Source organism: Pogona vitticeps, chromosome 2 (assembly GCF_051106095.1).
Source record: "Pogona vitticeps strain Pit_001003342236 chromosome 2, PviZW2.1, whole genome shotgun sequence".
Classification (NCBI taxonomy): Eukaryota; Metazoa; Chordata; class Lepidosauria; order Squamata; family Agamidae; genus Pogona; species Pogona vitticeps.
In genome coordinates, this window is record NC_135784.1 from 17922174 (window position 1) to 17938125 (window position 15952).

A 15952-nucleotide genomic window follows, 5' to 3' on the forward strand; every position below is an offset into this window, starting at 1 on the left:
GGGGGCCTGAAAGCAAGGCTTGAAGTAGCACGAACAAGTAGGGTCTATATTTCAAAGGCTTAGGGAACAACAATCAACAATAAATTGGCAGGCTACCAAACTCATCCATTATTCAGGTTTATTCACAAACTATCACTGTGGAAGGATTTTAAAAAATGTAAAGTTTTTATTAAGGTCTCCAGGAAGAAACTGATCGTTAGGGGTTTCCCTTCCTTCTAAATCCCAGAATCCTCCAAGGATACCCTGAGACACTCTGCAAGGATACTCTGCAAGCGGGATCTGAAGGCCTTAGGAATGAACCTCAACAGATGGGAAACCCTGACATCTGAGCATTCAGCGTAGAGCGTTGCATCACGGCCTCTCCCATTTTGAAGAGACCCTTGTCCAGCAGGCCGAGGCGAAAAGGCAGTCACGAAAGCAGCAAAATCAGGGAGCTGGACAGGGGACAGATTGCATTTGTCTTCAGTGTCGAAGGGATTGTCCCTCTCGAATTGGCCTTCTCAGCCACACTAGATGCTGTTCCAAGTCCTCCATACAGAGCACGTTACCATAGTCTCTCGAGACTGAAGGATGCCTAATCTGGAATCTGACCCTGAGAGAGAATTGTGAGGGTTCCAGCCCACAGACCCAGGTTAGGCATCCTTCAGTCTCGAAAGACTATGGTGTCGTGCTCTGTATGGAGGACTTGGAACAGCGTCTAGTGTGGCTGAAGAGGCCAATTCGAGAGTGGCAATCTCTTCCACACTGAAGACAAATCCAATCTGTCCCCTGTCCAGCTCCCTGGTTTTGCTGCTTTTGTGACTTCCTCTTTGCCTCGGCCTGCTGGACAAGGGTCTCTTCAAATTGGGAGAGGCCGTGAAGCACTGCCTGCCTCCAGGCTGAACGGTCAGATGTCAGTGTTTCCCATCTGTTGAGGTCTATTCCTAAGGCCTTCAGATCCCGCTTGCAGATATCCTTGTATCGCAGGTGTGGTCTCCCTCTGGGGCGATTTCCCTGCACTAATTCTCCATACAGGAGATCCTTTGGAATCCGACCATCAGCCATTCTCACTACGTGCCCAAGCCAACGTAGACGTCGCTGTTTCAGTAATGTGTGCATGCTGAATATTCCAGCTCGTTCTAGGACTACTCTGTTTGGAACTTTGTCCTGCCAGGTGATGCCAAAAATCCGTCGGAGGCAACGCATATGAAAGGTGTTTAGCTTCCTCTCCTGACGTGCACAAAGGGTCCAGGACTCACTGCAGTACAGAAGTGTGCTCAGGACACAGGCTCTATAGACCTGGATCTTGGTATGTGTCGTCAGCTTCCTATTGAGCCATACTCTCTTTGTGAGTCTAGAGAACATGGTAGCTGCTTTCCCAATGCGTTTATCCAGCTCAACATCCAGGGAGAGGGTGTCAGAGATGGTTGAGCCAAGGTACACAAAGTCATGAACAACCTCCAATTCTTGTGTGGAGATGGTAATAGAAGGAGGTGAGTCCACGCCCTGGCCCATGACTTGTGTTTTCTTCAGGCTGATTGTTAGTCCAAAGTCCTGACAGGCCTTACTGAAACGATTCATGAGTTGTTGGAGGTCTTCAGCAGAGTGAGCAACAATGGCTGCATCATCTGCAAAGAGGAAGTCCCGCATGCATTTCAGTTGGACTTTGGTCTTTGCTCTCAATCTGGAGAGATTAAAGAGCTTTCCGTCTGATCTAGTCCGGAGATAGACACCTTCTGTTGCAGTTCCAAAGGCATGCCTCAGCATGACAGCAAAAAAGATCCCAAAAAGGGTTGGTGCGAGGACACAGCCCTGTTTCACTCCACTTCGGATGTCAAAGGGATCTGATGTTGAGCCGTCAAAAACTACAGTGCCTTTCATTCCCTCATGGAAGGATCTGATGATGTTAAGGAGACGAGGTGGGCATCCAATCTTGGGAAGTATTTTAAAAAGGCCATCCCTGCTAACCAAGTCAAATGCTTTTGTAAGGTCTATGAAGGCCACACTTAAAGATATCGACATTTCACTCACCTGGACCAAGGCCTATCTCCGAGGTTACATGGTTCTCTCAGACGTTACTTCCTGTGGTTAATGTACAAAAAAAGGAAGCTGGCGCTCTGTTCCCTGGGAGTTGTAGCATCGCTGCCCTTTATGTTCTCTCTAGGGTGCTTTCTGAAGAGCTACAATACACAATTTCCCCATTCTGGTCAGTGGTTTGTAAAATAAACCAGGCTAATGAGATCTCTCTTGGCTGCTGTCTACTTTTCCTATTAACTGGTATTATCTCAAAATGGAACCATACAACCCAACAATATTTATTTGTTTTTGGTCTTACTGCAAGACTGTTGATCACCGCTATCTGCCTTTATATCAGGAAGGAGTCTTCCTCAGCAAAGACTTTAAAACTGAAGGGAAGCTGGAGATGCTAGTGCTGCTGTTTGTGTGTGATTGTGTGTGTGTGTGTGTATGTGCCAAATGCTCCATGGGGCCCGACACATAAGCAGGAAGTTGAAGCACTTCGACTGCATTTGTGCGGCAGTAGATACATGCAGGAGGAGCCCCATATCTTCAGGGATCAGTTCCAAGGTCCCCTGCAGGAGCTAAAATATGGATTATATAGAGTGCTCAAACTGAGTCTTTCTGAGTACTTTAAAGGCAAGGTCCCTCTTCCCTAGGAGGTTTTGGCTGGGGATGAAGGCCAGATATGTTTTCCATGGGTATTTTGCTGAGGCATTTGTTTTGTGGGCCTTATCTTTGTTCTCCCTCATCACATGGCCCAAGAGGGAGGGCCTAATGGTTTGAATTGGGATATGATAAATAGGAATGGCCTGAGGGAGGGCAGAGTTTCAGCTTTAAAGGAGGATGAGCAGGAGAGTGTGTCTAATGGCACGTGAAATTCACTAATCCTATTTTTTACCCTAATTTGGTAAATAGGAAAGCCAATTAACATTGCATACACCTGGGGGGAGTATACTTTTAAAGGTCAGATGATACTTCCACACTATTAGAGAGCAGGCCGAGTAGGTGGGGCCCATCTAGGAGAACTCTGATTTTAAACCTCCACTGCCTTGTGGCTATATCCACTTATGGAAAAGGCTTCAGGAGATAACCTCGAGGTAAATTCTGGAGCCGGAGTCCCAGAGGCAGTTTGTGTCGTTCTGCCAACTCCTGCGACATCACCGGAAACAGTCGTATTGGCTCTTGCCATTCCATTGGACTATTTCAGTGAAGTGGAGGGGGGGATTTGCTGCTTGGGTAACAGTCTATCCTCCATAGTATTTTACCCAGGCTTCGTGCTCTGGAGAGGACACTCCAGCTTTGCATATAGCGTCAAAACAACACGGGAATTAGCAGTTACCAGTTATAAGTCTTTGCTGAATTGGCGTAGAGCATCACGCCAGGGGCTACTTCTGATGGTGGGAGAGGTCATTGCACCTCACTAAGTAGATCCCGCACGCCTTAAGCTGGGCAGCCCCCAGCCAGTAAGGTGCTACCTCGCCACGGTCTGTTAACTTCACGGGGCGCGTGAGGTTTAGGTGAAATCTGACAAGCAGATTGATAACCGTGCACCATGCAACAATCGTAAGAAAACGTCTACCCTAAAGCTGGGCACCTGGACTGTATGGACAATAACTCCTGGCTTTTCTGACTACGGCTTTCCGGTCACTCTCGAATTGGCCTTCTCAGCCACACTAGACGCTGCTCCAAGTCCTCTATTCAGAGCACGTTACCCTAGTCTCTCAAGACTGAAGGATGCCTACCACTAGGTCTTTTCCAAAGAAGCTTTCCTTCTCATGTCCAAACTAGGACCGCTTCAACATTTTTGCTTCTAGATATAGTGTTCAGGCTTGATTTGATCTTGGACTTACTTGTGCTTCTTTCTGGCAGTCAAGGATATCAAGAAAGGTTTCTGCCCTAGGAAGATGCAAATCTTGCCTAAATGTTGACTTATAAGAAAACTTTTCCTCACACTACAAATATTGTTATGCTCTTCATGCCACATGAACCTTCTTCCGCAATATTCTAGGGACGGATTAGCAAAATGTTTTCAGCAACGAATGAACTTGTCTGCTCTGTGTACTTATTGGAGGATCTCATAAAGTTTTAATTCTCTGTGAAATATTTCCGCCCTCATCATGATGGAGGCAGTTTGCTCGTGTGTAGATATTCTTCTTATGTCACAGATTCTGTTTGCAAACCAAACACTTCCCGCCTTTCAGACCTTTCTCTGCTTTCTATCAGGTGTGAGTTCTGTGATGCCTCAAAAGGGTTGAGTTGCGAGTGTAGGATTTCCCACACTCCTCACATTTGTAGGGTTTCTCTCCAGTGTGGACTCGCTGATGATTTCTAAGGTAGGAACTGTGAGCATAACATTTCCCACACTCCTCGCATTTGTATGGTTTGTTCCTTATATGTACTCTCTGATGAAAAACAAGATGTGAATTCTGAGAAAAGCGTTTCCCACACTTCTGGCATTTGTAGGGTTTCTCTCCTGTGTGGACTCGCTGGTGACTCAGAAGATTTGAATTTTGAGAAAAACATTTCCCACACTCTTTGCACTTGTAAGGTTTCTCTCCCGTGTGGATTCTCTGATGATTCACAAAGTACGAACTACCAGCAAAACATTTCCCACATTCCTGGCACTTGTAAGGTTTCTCTCCTGTGTGGATTCGCTGGTGGATGAGAAGGTTTGAATTCTGAGAAAAACATTTCCCACACTCCTGGCATTTGTAAGGCTTCTCTCCCGTGTGCACTTTCTGATGATCCATAAGCTGTGAATTATAAGCAAAACACTTCCCACACTCCAGGCATTTGTAGGGTTTCTCTCCTGCATGGACCTTCTGGTGGATCAGAAGGCTAGACTTCTGAGAAAAATATTTCCGACACTCCTGGCATTTGTAGGGTTTCCCTCCTGTGTGGACTCTCTGATGAGTCACAAGGACAGACTTTTGAGCAAAACTTTTCCCACACTCCTGGCACTTGTAGGGTTTCTCCCCTGTATGGACTCTCTGGTGCTTCATAAGGTCTGCCATACAACGAAAACATTTCCCGCACGCCTGGCATCTGCATGGTTTCTCTCCTGTGTGAATTCTTCGATGCGTCACGAGCTGTGAACTGTAAGCAAAACGTTTCTCACATTCTTGACAGCTATACGGTTTCTCCCCGGTGTGGATTCTCTCGTGAAGTACAAGGTTTGAATAATAAGCAAAGCACTTCCCACAATCGTAACATTTGTACGGTTTATCTCCTGTGTGGATCTTCTGGTGGGTCAGAAGGTTTGAATTCTGGGAAAAACACTTCCCACAGGCCTGACATCGGTAGGGCTTCTCTCCTGAGTGGACTCTCTGATGATTCAGGAGAGAAGAACTCAGAGCAAAACATTTCCCGCACTCTTGGCATCTGTACGGTTTTTCTCCTGTGTGAATCTTGCGGTGGATCAGGATGCTTGAATTCCATGCAAAACGCTTCCCACACTCCTGGCATTTGTACGGTTTCTCTCCAGTGTGGACTCTCTGGTGGATCAAAACATGTGCATTGCAAGCAAAACTTTTCCCACACTCTTTGCATTGGTAGGGTTTCCGCCCAGGGTGGATTCTTCGCTGGCGCCGAAGATGGGACAAGCGATGGAAACGTTTCCCAGACCCATCACTTCGAAGGGGTTTCTTTCCAGTGTGGGTCCTGCTGTGAAGCGTCAGTGTGACCTTTGCGCGAAAAAATTTCCCACACACAGCACATGGGTACGGCTTCTCCATGGGGGAATTTCCCTCTTCTGTATGTGCTCTCTGGTGTCCAGGAAACTTTAATTTATGTGTTAAATGCTTTCCCTTTGGGATACTTGCAGTTCTCTTCCTCCGTTTCTCTGTTGAGAAGAAAGACAAGCACAGACAAGATTTAAATTAAGGGAGAAAAGTGTCCCACAAAAGTATCTCAGAAAACAAGGAGAAACTGCATCTTTTTTTGCCTTCCTTCATGGGCAACCTGGTGCCTCCATTACACTCCTCCGGGTGCCGATGAAGGGTTTCTGATTTTATATGGGCATTTTAAGAATCGTACTTAGTGCTTTTTAATCTTATCACGTCTGGTTTTATTTTAGCTTAGCATGCTCGCAGACCGTTTTATGATGATTTTATTACTGTAGAGTTTTTATTTTCTGCTGTAGGGTTCATCTTAGGCTTGTTTTTAAGTCAGTTTATTAATTTTTTTTATCTTTTTAGCTCGTTCTAATCTGTGGCTTCCCAGACCTTCTTGGACTATAACTCCTAGAAAATCCTGGTGAAGGTGAAGGCTTCTTGGAGTTGTAGTCCAAGAGCCTCTGGGGACCCAAGGTTGGGAACCACTGCACGCATAAATGCTGCTCACATGATCTCAGTTAATAATGGAGGTGGGACTAAATTTAGTTACAATAGAGCCCCCTTATCTGTGGCGTCAGTATCGGCTGATTCGTTTATCCACGGTCAGAAAATATTAAATGAAAAACATCCAGAAAAACTATTTTCACGCGTGATAACAGAACAACATTCACGGTCTCTGGCCTCCCCCAACCTGGCACTTTCTATCTTTTTAGAAACTGCAGAAACTCTGAAGGCTGGCGATGAATCTTGAGATTTGCAGCACAGTATGTAGTCCAGCTAAGGACACAGATGAACTCTGTCCATCATTTTGGACAGTCCAGATGCAAAAGGAAATGTTACAATTTGAGAAACATCCTGTGAGTAAGGACTAGTAGGATTCCTGTATTCATGGGGTTAGTATCCACAGTTAGAAAATATTAAAAATATTAAAATAACAAAAATCCAGAAATACTGTATGTATGTTCACAATTACCAGAACTAAACACTAGAGGGAGCTAGAGAGTAGATAGCCCACCCTCTGGCTCTCTAGTGCAGTGGTTCTTAACCTTTTTGAAAGAAACACCCCCTTGAGCCATTGAGGAAGTTATCATCGCCCCCCTCCCCGCGGTGATGATATCTTATTTATTTATTTATTTATTTATTTATTTATTTATTTATTTATTTATTTATTTATTTATTTATTATTTAAGACACTTAAATCCAATAACGCCTGAAAACAAAATTCAATTCCAAGAAAATGAAATGCCCCCCAAAAGTAACATTTAATGATTTAGTTGCAAGCGAACCTTAAGACAGAAAAAGAAATATAAAAAAGCATAAAAACAAACCTCAATGCAGGAACTAAAAATTTCAAGACGAAAACTCTGAAACTAAATTAAGATTGGAGGAAAATATATATTCATGCACATTGTAAAAAGGTTGCAGCCATCTTCACAGGTTTGGCTTGCTCCAGTGCCCCCCTACCGCCCCCTTCTGCTCCAGCGCCCCCCTGCTGCCCCTTTTCGTTCTACCGCCCCCCTGAAAAATGAAATCGCCCCCTGGGGGGCATTATCGCCCACGTTAAGAACCACTGCTCTAGTGGACAATTCTGAATAATCCATAGTAAAAATATATATTTCTGGAATTTTTTTTTCTTTTATCATGCTATGTATAACATTTGTTGTTAACCATGGATACAGTGTGTGTGTGTCCTACTGTACAGTGGTGCCTCGCTAGGCGATGTTAATTCGTTCCAGCGAAATCGCTGTAGAGCGAAAACATTGTCAAACGAAATTAAAAAACCCATTGAAACGCATTGAAAACCATTAAATGTGTTCCAATGGGCTGAATACCAGCTCGTCCAGCGAAGATCCTCCATACGGCGGCCATTTTCGGTGCCTGTAAAGTGAGGAATCTGTCCTAGAAAACAGGGGAGGGCCATTTTCTTCAGCCGGCGGCCATTTTGAAACCCGACGATCAGCTGTTTGTTGATCATCGTAAAGTGAAAATCAGTTCCCAAAGCAGGGAACTGATCGTTAAATGAAAAAAACCCATTTAAAGCATCGTTTTGCAATCGCAAAAGTGATCGCAAAAACCTAATCGTACAGTGATTTCCTCGTTAAGCGAGGGAATCGTTAAGTGAGGCACCACTGTACTTCAAAGAAAGTTCTATGACAAAGAAAACCTGAAACGAATATCAGTTTTACTTATTTATCTGCTTTGTGTAACCCCCTATAAAAGCTATCCCATGCATTCAGGAATAGCTAGGCAACAAAATACCAGCCAGTAAAAAATAATGAACTAAATCAAAGCGGAATACAGCCAGCGCTATTTAAAACCTTGCAGGTGAAATAACTGCAAGCAAGGAAACACAGGGGGAAATATAACATATATTTCCTTGAGAGATGCTGCACCTGATCAGCTGCTTGTTAAACTACTGCTCCCCAAATCCCATTGCTTAATTAGAGCTGCAGCTCTCTCCTGGGTCCTCTCAGGCAAGGTTGCAAACCATCAGCCCTTCAAAGCTGATGAATTGTTACCTCCGTCACAGTCTGACGTTGGCCGAGGTGGCTATAAAGATGGGAACCAGAGTTCGGCTTATCCAGAGGGCTATAGGTTGCCCAGCCCTATGTTAAGGTTGCCCATGTCACTGGCATGAGGAACGGAGACCCATCCCACTTGGTAACATGATCATCACCATGACTGTTGAACCCGTGAACAGGAATCAGCATCCACTCAGGGACCAATGGTGAACGTATGGCACGCGTGCCACAGCTGGCACATCGGGAAATATTGATCTGTCCTCTGATCCTGGATTTGGACACTCCCCTCTGCGGTGCAGTGGTCCAGCGGAGGGCGTGCAATGATGACCTTTAGCCCAATGGGGGGATTGGAGGACCAATAAGTATTTCTTTGTTAATACCGCCCATAGGAAAAAAAACCACACAAGTATTTAACCCTTGCAGTGCATGAGCAGTTGTGTTTTTTTTCTAAACTAAAACCTCATTATTCAGGTTTTAATTGCAGCGCTGGCACTTTGAAATAAATAAGTTGATTTTGTGTTGCAGTTTGGGCCCTCAGGCTCATAAAGGTTCACCCTCACTGCACTAGGGAAAGAGAAAGAGCCTTTACCGAGAGAGGATATGATGGCCCAGTTCTCCTCCATGACCTCCTGGTGGAGGGCCCTCTGGTCAGGATCCAACAGCACCCACTCCTCCTGGGTGAAAGATACGGCCACCTCCTCAAAGGTCACAGAACACTGGACAAAAACAGAAAACACTCACCCAATACAAAAGGATAATTAAAGTGAAGTACAGTAGGACCCCCCACTTGTCCGCAAGATCAGTATCTGCTTATCCACGGTCTAAAAATATTTAAAAAATTTTATGACACAGTTACCACAACTGGCCACTAGAGAGAGCTGGAAAGCATGCTATAGTATAGAGTTCGCTATTAAAACTGTGTTCACAATAATCTGTACTTTTTAGCATTCCTGGGGGGGGCAGGCAGCATGGAACCCTGTGGAAAAGGCTGTATCTGGATCTTGTTCTGGCTGGATATCTCGGTGGCTAAGGTCTCTGGCCGTGAAGGTTGGGAGTTCAATTCTCCGCGCTGGACCTCCTGGGGAGAAGTGCCAGCCTGGGTGGCCTTGGGCCAGCTGCACAGTCACAGAAATACCTGCCAGAAGAAGGGAGGAGTAAACTACCTCTGAGTACTGCCATAGTCAGAATGGACTTGACAGCACAGGTTTTTGATCTGGATCTTATCCTGCAGGATTTTATTTTCCCGAGAAGCATCCACAGCCTTTCTAGTGAAGAACAAGGTTTCCAGCGAAGGTCCCTCCGAAGGCCAGATGCACGGGAGGGGTTTCAAGAGCGGCTACTAGCCATCTTAGCTACGTACATGCTCCCTCCTCCTTCATCAACTCTCAGAAAAGCAGTTGCAGACTCAAGAGCGAAACAGGAAGGAAGGGGCCACGTTTTGCCCTCTTTGACGTTCAAGCCTCGGGGACAAAGCGTTCTCACCAGCTGGACTTCCTGCCTTTTGTCCTCTCGCCAACTCAGGAGGAAGCCTTCGGCCAGGTCCACCGCCTGGGAACTGGTCTCCGCTCCACATTCCCTCACCCGGTTCGACATCTCCGGGGGAAAGATGGTCAGGAACTGCTCCCGGATCTGTTTTTTTCAAATCCAATGCATCAGTCAATTCAATCAGGATAGTAAGAAAGTCTGCATACAATCACAAGGTGCAAATCGTAGTTTATTTTAGATATGCTTCATTTTACACAATCTAATAATAATTCTAGATCCAAACAGATAGACACTTTGAACATAACATGCTAGACATAGTAACAGAGTGGAGAAATGTCTGGATCATTGACGTCGCAATTCCAGGAGATGCCAGAGTTGAATATTTTAGCCATCCTTCAGTCTTGAAAGACTATGGTAACGTTCAACGTTGAAAAGAAAGAATTGGAAAAACTAACAAAAGTACAGAGACCTGGCCATTGAAACATCTCACGTGTGGATGAAACAAACTTCAGTGGTCACTGGGGCTTTGGGAACAATATCGAGAAATTTCACACAGTACTATAAGCAGTTGCAGATCTCAGAAATCACACCATCAGAGCTACAAAAAAACAGCAATATTAGGAACAGCACACATACTGTGCTGACATTTAAGGGAAACTTCGATTTTTGGTTAAAACTTGTATCTGTTATATAAAACCAGTCAATGTTTTGATAGTTTTGATTGACTGTGCCTGGTATTTTGAATAATAATAATAATAATAATAATAATAATAATAATAATAATAATAATAATAATAATAATAATAATAATAATAATAATAATAATAATAATAATAATAATAATAATGTGCTGTCAAGTCAATTCTGATTTATGGTCTCCCTGATCAGGGTTTCCTAGATGGAGACTACTCAGAAGTGGCTTCCAATTCTCTTCCTCTAGGGGGCACCCTGGTACTGTACAGCAGTGGTCCTCAACCTTGGGCCTCCAGATGTTATTGAACTACAACTCCCAGAAGCCTTCACTACGACCTCTGCTGGCTAGGATTTCTGGGAACTGAAGTCAAAGAACATTTGGAGGCCCAAGGTTGAGGACCACTGCTGTACAGCTTGCCCAAGGCCACACAGGCTGGCTCTTCTTTCAGGAGGTCTAGTGGGGGAATCAAACTCTCCACCTGTGGCTCCACAGCCAGAAATCTAATTCCCTGAGCTTGGTGGGAGCCTCCAATGATCCTTCCTGAATTTCCTTGGCAATTCCTTTGCTGTATGTTATCCCCTGGACTGCCAGAGAAACCTGGGACAGACTCACCATCAAAAGCTCTCTTAAATTGCTCTCCACATCCCTCGCACTTAAAACTGGAGATGGGGGGGCTGGGACAAGAAACATTTTTTTTTAAAAAGGAAAAAAGTGCTGTCAATGTAATTAATTGCAATATGAGAGACGTTTTCAAACAAAGTGTATTAGACATCAGAGCCCATAGCTGACCTGTAAGACATATGAACTTGTTAGCATAGACTAAAACTCAATTTCAGGAAGAAAAATAGTTGTCTTTGAAAAAAGATTTATGTGAGGCCTTCACTCATCTTTGTTTTGAGCAAATAAATACTGTAGGACGATGCAACAAAAGACCTTGTCTATGTGGGGCAGCTGAAGTAGAAGATTTTGCCCTCTGTTCTTGGCAACTATATGCCCGTATTAAAGATTATTTAGCCCCTTTCCTTGACAGTATGAAAGGAACAAGTTGCATTTCCTATAGCAATGCAAATGCAGGAACAGGTGATACCTTTACTTGACCATTAAGAATAAATAATTTTTAAAAACCAGCAATCTTTTGGTGATAAATCATCTTCTTCAAGACTGTGCATCAAGTTCTTTCTTGTTGCCTGCCTGCCTGTCCTTTGTTTCAAGAGACAGGCTGTAAATTTGAAACCACAAGCTGATGTGAAGCTTGAAACCAACTTGCATGCCGCAGCCCTTAACAACTAAGAAGTGAACGTGGTCTCAATATCATCAGCCATGTGGATCTGGACTTTAATAATAGCACATAAGTTTGGAACGACCCACAAGAACTTGACACACAGCCTTGAAGAAGAAGATGATTAATCACCGAAAGCTCGCTGTTTGTTGTTTGCTTTATATTCTTAATAGCCGAATAAAGGAATAAACTCTTCCTGCATTTGTATCGTTTTGCTGACCATGCAGCCTTTTCCTGATTTCTTTCTAGGGCAAGAATCCAAACAATTTGGGGTGGGGTGGGGGCTCTCTTTGCTGATAAGGCAGCCTCTCTAGGGAAGAAGCATCTGTTTAGATGAGCCGCAGAATGTTTTTATCCATAGTTAGGTTTGACTGGTAGGACAGAAGCCTATTTAATTATGACAAACTGAACAAATAAGTTGCATATCTAATTTGACTATTTTATAATTTTAACCCTTTGCAAGCTGAATATTTGCTGTTGCTTTTGTTATTAGCCTGTGGAAGGGTCTGAAAGCTTCTTTAACAAAGTATCTACTAATAGAACTGCTGTATTAAAAAAAAAGTTATTATTAGAAAAACTAACACCCTATAGTATTTTGGGGTACCCTTCCCTGCCTATTTGGGGGTCAGCTTTTTCCTTTCCTAGTCCGAGAAAGGGGGGGTTCTCCTTCTTCCCGACCCTCCTCCCTCTCCCCACTGCCTCCATGCCCCCCTAAAACCCCGGGCCGGGCTTACCTGCAGCTTCCCTTTCCAGGATCAATTGCGGGAGGGGGGATGGAGAGAAGAAAGACAATCCCTAAAATCCTGGAAAAGGGAGGCAGCCTTTGAAGGTGTCGAATCCACGTTTCCCTCCGGACGATGAAAAAAGTGGGACAGGAAAGGACTCTTTTGGACCACCCCCTCTCCTGGGTTTTCTTACCCTTCCGCTCTAGGAATTCCGACTCAGCGGTATTAACGTTTAGTTGCCCACATTGACTCTCTCTGGCTTTGCTAAAAGAAGGCTAAAGGAAACATGGGCAGCTTCTTCTTTTTTGGTCCTGGGATGTGTTTCTCTGTGCTGGTTTTGCAGGCAGGGCTCCATGACTGCCCTGATCAGATGATTTCCACAGTGCCTACTACATGTTTGAGAAAGCAGGCTGGCTCCCTGCCCCTAGGAGTCTATAGCTAACACTCGATGGGCTGACCCAACACCTTAGGAAAGGAAGGGTCATCATGGCCCCTAGTAGCCATGCAGCAGCTTCCAGGAAAAGCATCCCCTTCCCCCCTTGCACAAGGAACAGGGATAGGAGACACATTTCCCTGCCTGTCATCCCAGAGCAGGCAGCAGGACCAGCCAGTGACAGGGAGACCCCAGCCTCGGGCGTCACACGGCAGGAGACGGCAGCACAAGAGATGAGGTCAGGAGCCCAAGGCATGGGCCCCTCCTCAAGGCTTCTTGCCCGAGGGCTCTTCCCAGACAGAGGTGACCAAAGTCCAGGTCTCCAGATGGGGTTGGAGAACAACTTCCATCCATTCTGGCTGGCCCAGACGGTGCTACGAAAGGCCAGAAGTCAAGCAACAGGCGCCAAACTCTGCGTTGCCCACCCATAGGAAAGGGACAAGATGAGGTGTCTTTGCTGCCCCTTCTTTTAAAATGCCACCTCCATGGATCTGATCTTCGGGATTGGTTCTCCATCCTCCGAGAGTGGCAAGGGCACACAAGTGGCTGAAAAAGTCAGCTTTTTGGCAGAATATGTATCAGAGAAAAACTTCCTGCTAGAGCTGTACAAGGGAACCCATGATCTCAAGAGGTGGTGAGGGCTGCCACAATGGAGGCCTTCAAGAGAAATTTAGATACCCCCCCCTTGGCAGATCATCTTTGATTTGTACTCATGCGCTGAGCTGGGGGTTAGACTCAATGGCCTTATAGACCCCCTTCGAAAACACACACACCCTCTATGGCCACAAATCTCTTCAAAAACAGGGTGTACCCCATCATGTCTTGCTTTAGCAAACTTCCAGCCCCTTCCCTTTTTACATTTGGTGAGGCTGATGCCACTCCCAGAAGGTCCTGGTGCCCCCCAAAATAATAAATAAAAACACCTTCAGGAGCTCCTGGAGGATGTCCACTCCGGAGATAAAAAGAAATTGGTCAGGAAAATCTTAGTTCTACCATCGTACAGTCCTTAGAATATCTGAACAGCATGAATATAGGGTCTTCTCAGGGAAGATTCCCCGATTTCTCAAGTGATTCATTGCTGGGACATAGTCCAGCCTTAAAAAGTATCCTTTAAAACAACACAGGCCTCAAGATCTCTAAGCTGGACAAATTGCCAATTATATACAATAGTGATCAGTTCTCAGGAGGGGGGAGAATTATGAATAATTTCTGTAGGAAAAAGAGATACCTGAATGTAAACAATATGCCTATAGTAACAAATGACTAAATTTCTTTTTAAAATTTGCTTTTATTAAGATAGTAAAACACCCCAATCCCCACTGTGCCTTATTTGTTGTTATTATCTTTGGACTCCAACTCCGAGAATTCTCCAAGCATTCCCCAGGCAGAATGCTACGATTTCACACCCACAAATATCTACCTGCACACACCTACATTTCACTCACCTAGGCAAGGCTGATGGTCTCCTTCAAGGCCTTTGTTTCCTGCTGCAATTATTCCTGGTGAGTATTAGTCTTCCTACCCTGTATGCACTATAGAGAGTTGTTCCTCAAAAAACCTTCCTCCAGGAAGCAGTGTCACAGGAAATCAAGGCCTAGAAGGACAGCTTGTCCAGGTAAGTGAAAAAGGTGCTTGCAAGTATGTGGAAGGACAGATTCTGAAGCTGAGGCTCCAATACTTTGGCTATCTCATGAGAAGAGAGGACTCCCTGGAAACGACCCTGATGTTGGGAAAGTGTGAAGGAAAGAGAAGGGGACAACAGAGGACAAGATGGACGGACAGTCTCACCGCAGCTACCAACATGACTTCGACCAAACTCTGGGAGGCAATAGAAGACAGGCGGGCCTGGAGTGCTCTGGTCCATGGGGTCACGAAGACTCGGACATGACTTAACAACTAAACAACAACACATTTGTGGGCTGGAAGTCCCAGAATGGTGCTCAGAGAATTCTTAATTCCACAAAATGAAACAAATAGCACATTTCTACAAGAGGCCACCCATATCTGCAGAGGATCGGTTCCAAGCTGCACCCCCTCCCCATGGATACTGGTAAATGTGGATCGTAGTAAACACAATACATTAGGGGTCATCAACCTCCGGTCCGCAGTCCAGTGCCATACTGTGGGCTTGCCGGAACTGGGCCGCAGATACAGATCACCCCACACCCCCGACACTCAAGGGTGAGGGGCATGTCGCGCTTCTGAGGGGCATGCCCCTCGCGTGAGCATGACACGCCCCCTGTAGGCACAACATACCCACAGCGCGAGTGTGACATGCCCACCCACAGCGCGAGTGTGACATGCCCACCCACAGGCGAGACACACCCACAGCGTGTGACATGGCCCCCTGCGAATCGAGCTCACTCCCCCCAGTTGGTCCGCATCCCCAAAATGGTTGGGGACTGCTGCTATACAGTACATAGTAGTCTACGTCTCCCTCTACTGGCCAGTTATGCTCATGACAGAGTGGAAACATATTTCTTTAGCAAATGCAGTGGTGCCTCGCACAATGATGTTAATTGGTTCCAAAAAAAACACCGTTCTGTGAAAACATTGTTCTGTGAAACACCATTTCCCATAGGAATGCATTGAAAACCAGTTAATCCGTTCCAATTGGAATGGATTGCCGTCCTTAAGTGAAAATCGGCATAGGAAACATCGTTGAAGGAAACGCGGTTCCTCAATTGAAATGCATCGAAGCCGACTCAATGCATTTGAATGGGTTTGCGAAGTCCCTTTTTGCTCCTGTAAAAGTGTCTTAAACTGTTTGAAACCTGTTTTAAATGCTTGCAATCATTAGCCCACCTCCTAAAACCTATGCAAACTTAATTTGGTGTTGTTCTGAGGCGTCCTTAATTTTTGGTGATTTTTTTGTTTTCTCCATTGAAAACCATTGGACGGTCCGTCCAATGGCTTTCAATGGAGAAAACAAAAAATCACCAAAAATTAAGGACGCCTCAGAACAACACCAAATTAAGTTTGC

The 15952-nt window shown here is 45.1% G+C and overlaps 1 protein-coding gene across 2 annotated transcripts; it reads right to left on the minus strand.

The window, feature by feature from the left end:
* Positions 1–104: 104 nt before the first annotated feature.
* Positions 105–15779, minus strand: LOC140703956 (uncharacterized). 2 transcript variants are annotated; one of them, XM_072988163.2, is made up of 4 exons: positions 12546–15779; positions 9836–9982; positions 8943–9069; positions 105–5839 (listed from the first exon to the last, which is right to left on the minus strand). In XM_072988163.2, exons 2-4 carry the CDS (start codon positions 9944–9946, stop codon positions 4218–4220), a joined length of 1860 nt encoding a protein of 619 aa, XP_072844264.2. In that variant the 5' UTR covers positions 9947–9982; positions 12546–15779; the 3' UTR covers positions 105–4217. The 2 variants fall into 2 exon arrangements, with proteins under 2 accessions (XP_072844264.2, XP_072844263.2); XM_072988162.2 differs by having other exon boundaries at positions 9836–10036.
* Between the last annotated feature and the right edge of the window lie 173 nt (positions 15780–15952).

Coding starts and splice junctions, on each gene's coding strand:
- LOC140703956 (XM_072988163.2), bottom strand. CDS start 9,946: ATGTCGAACCGGGTGAGGGAATGTGGAGCGGAGACCAGTTCCCAGGCG. Junction 9,070..9,835: donor AAAGGCAGGAAGTCCAGCTG/GTGAGAACGCTT, acceptor GTTTTTGTCCAG/TGTTCTGTGACCTTTGAGGA. Junction 5,840..8,942: donor GGCCATCATATCCTCTCTCG/GTAAAGGCTCTT, acceptor TCTTCTCAACAG/AGAAACGGAGGAAGAGAACT.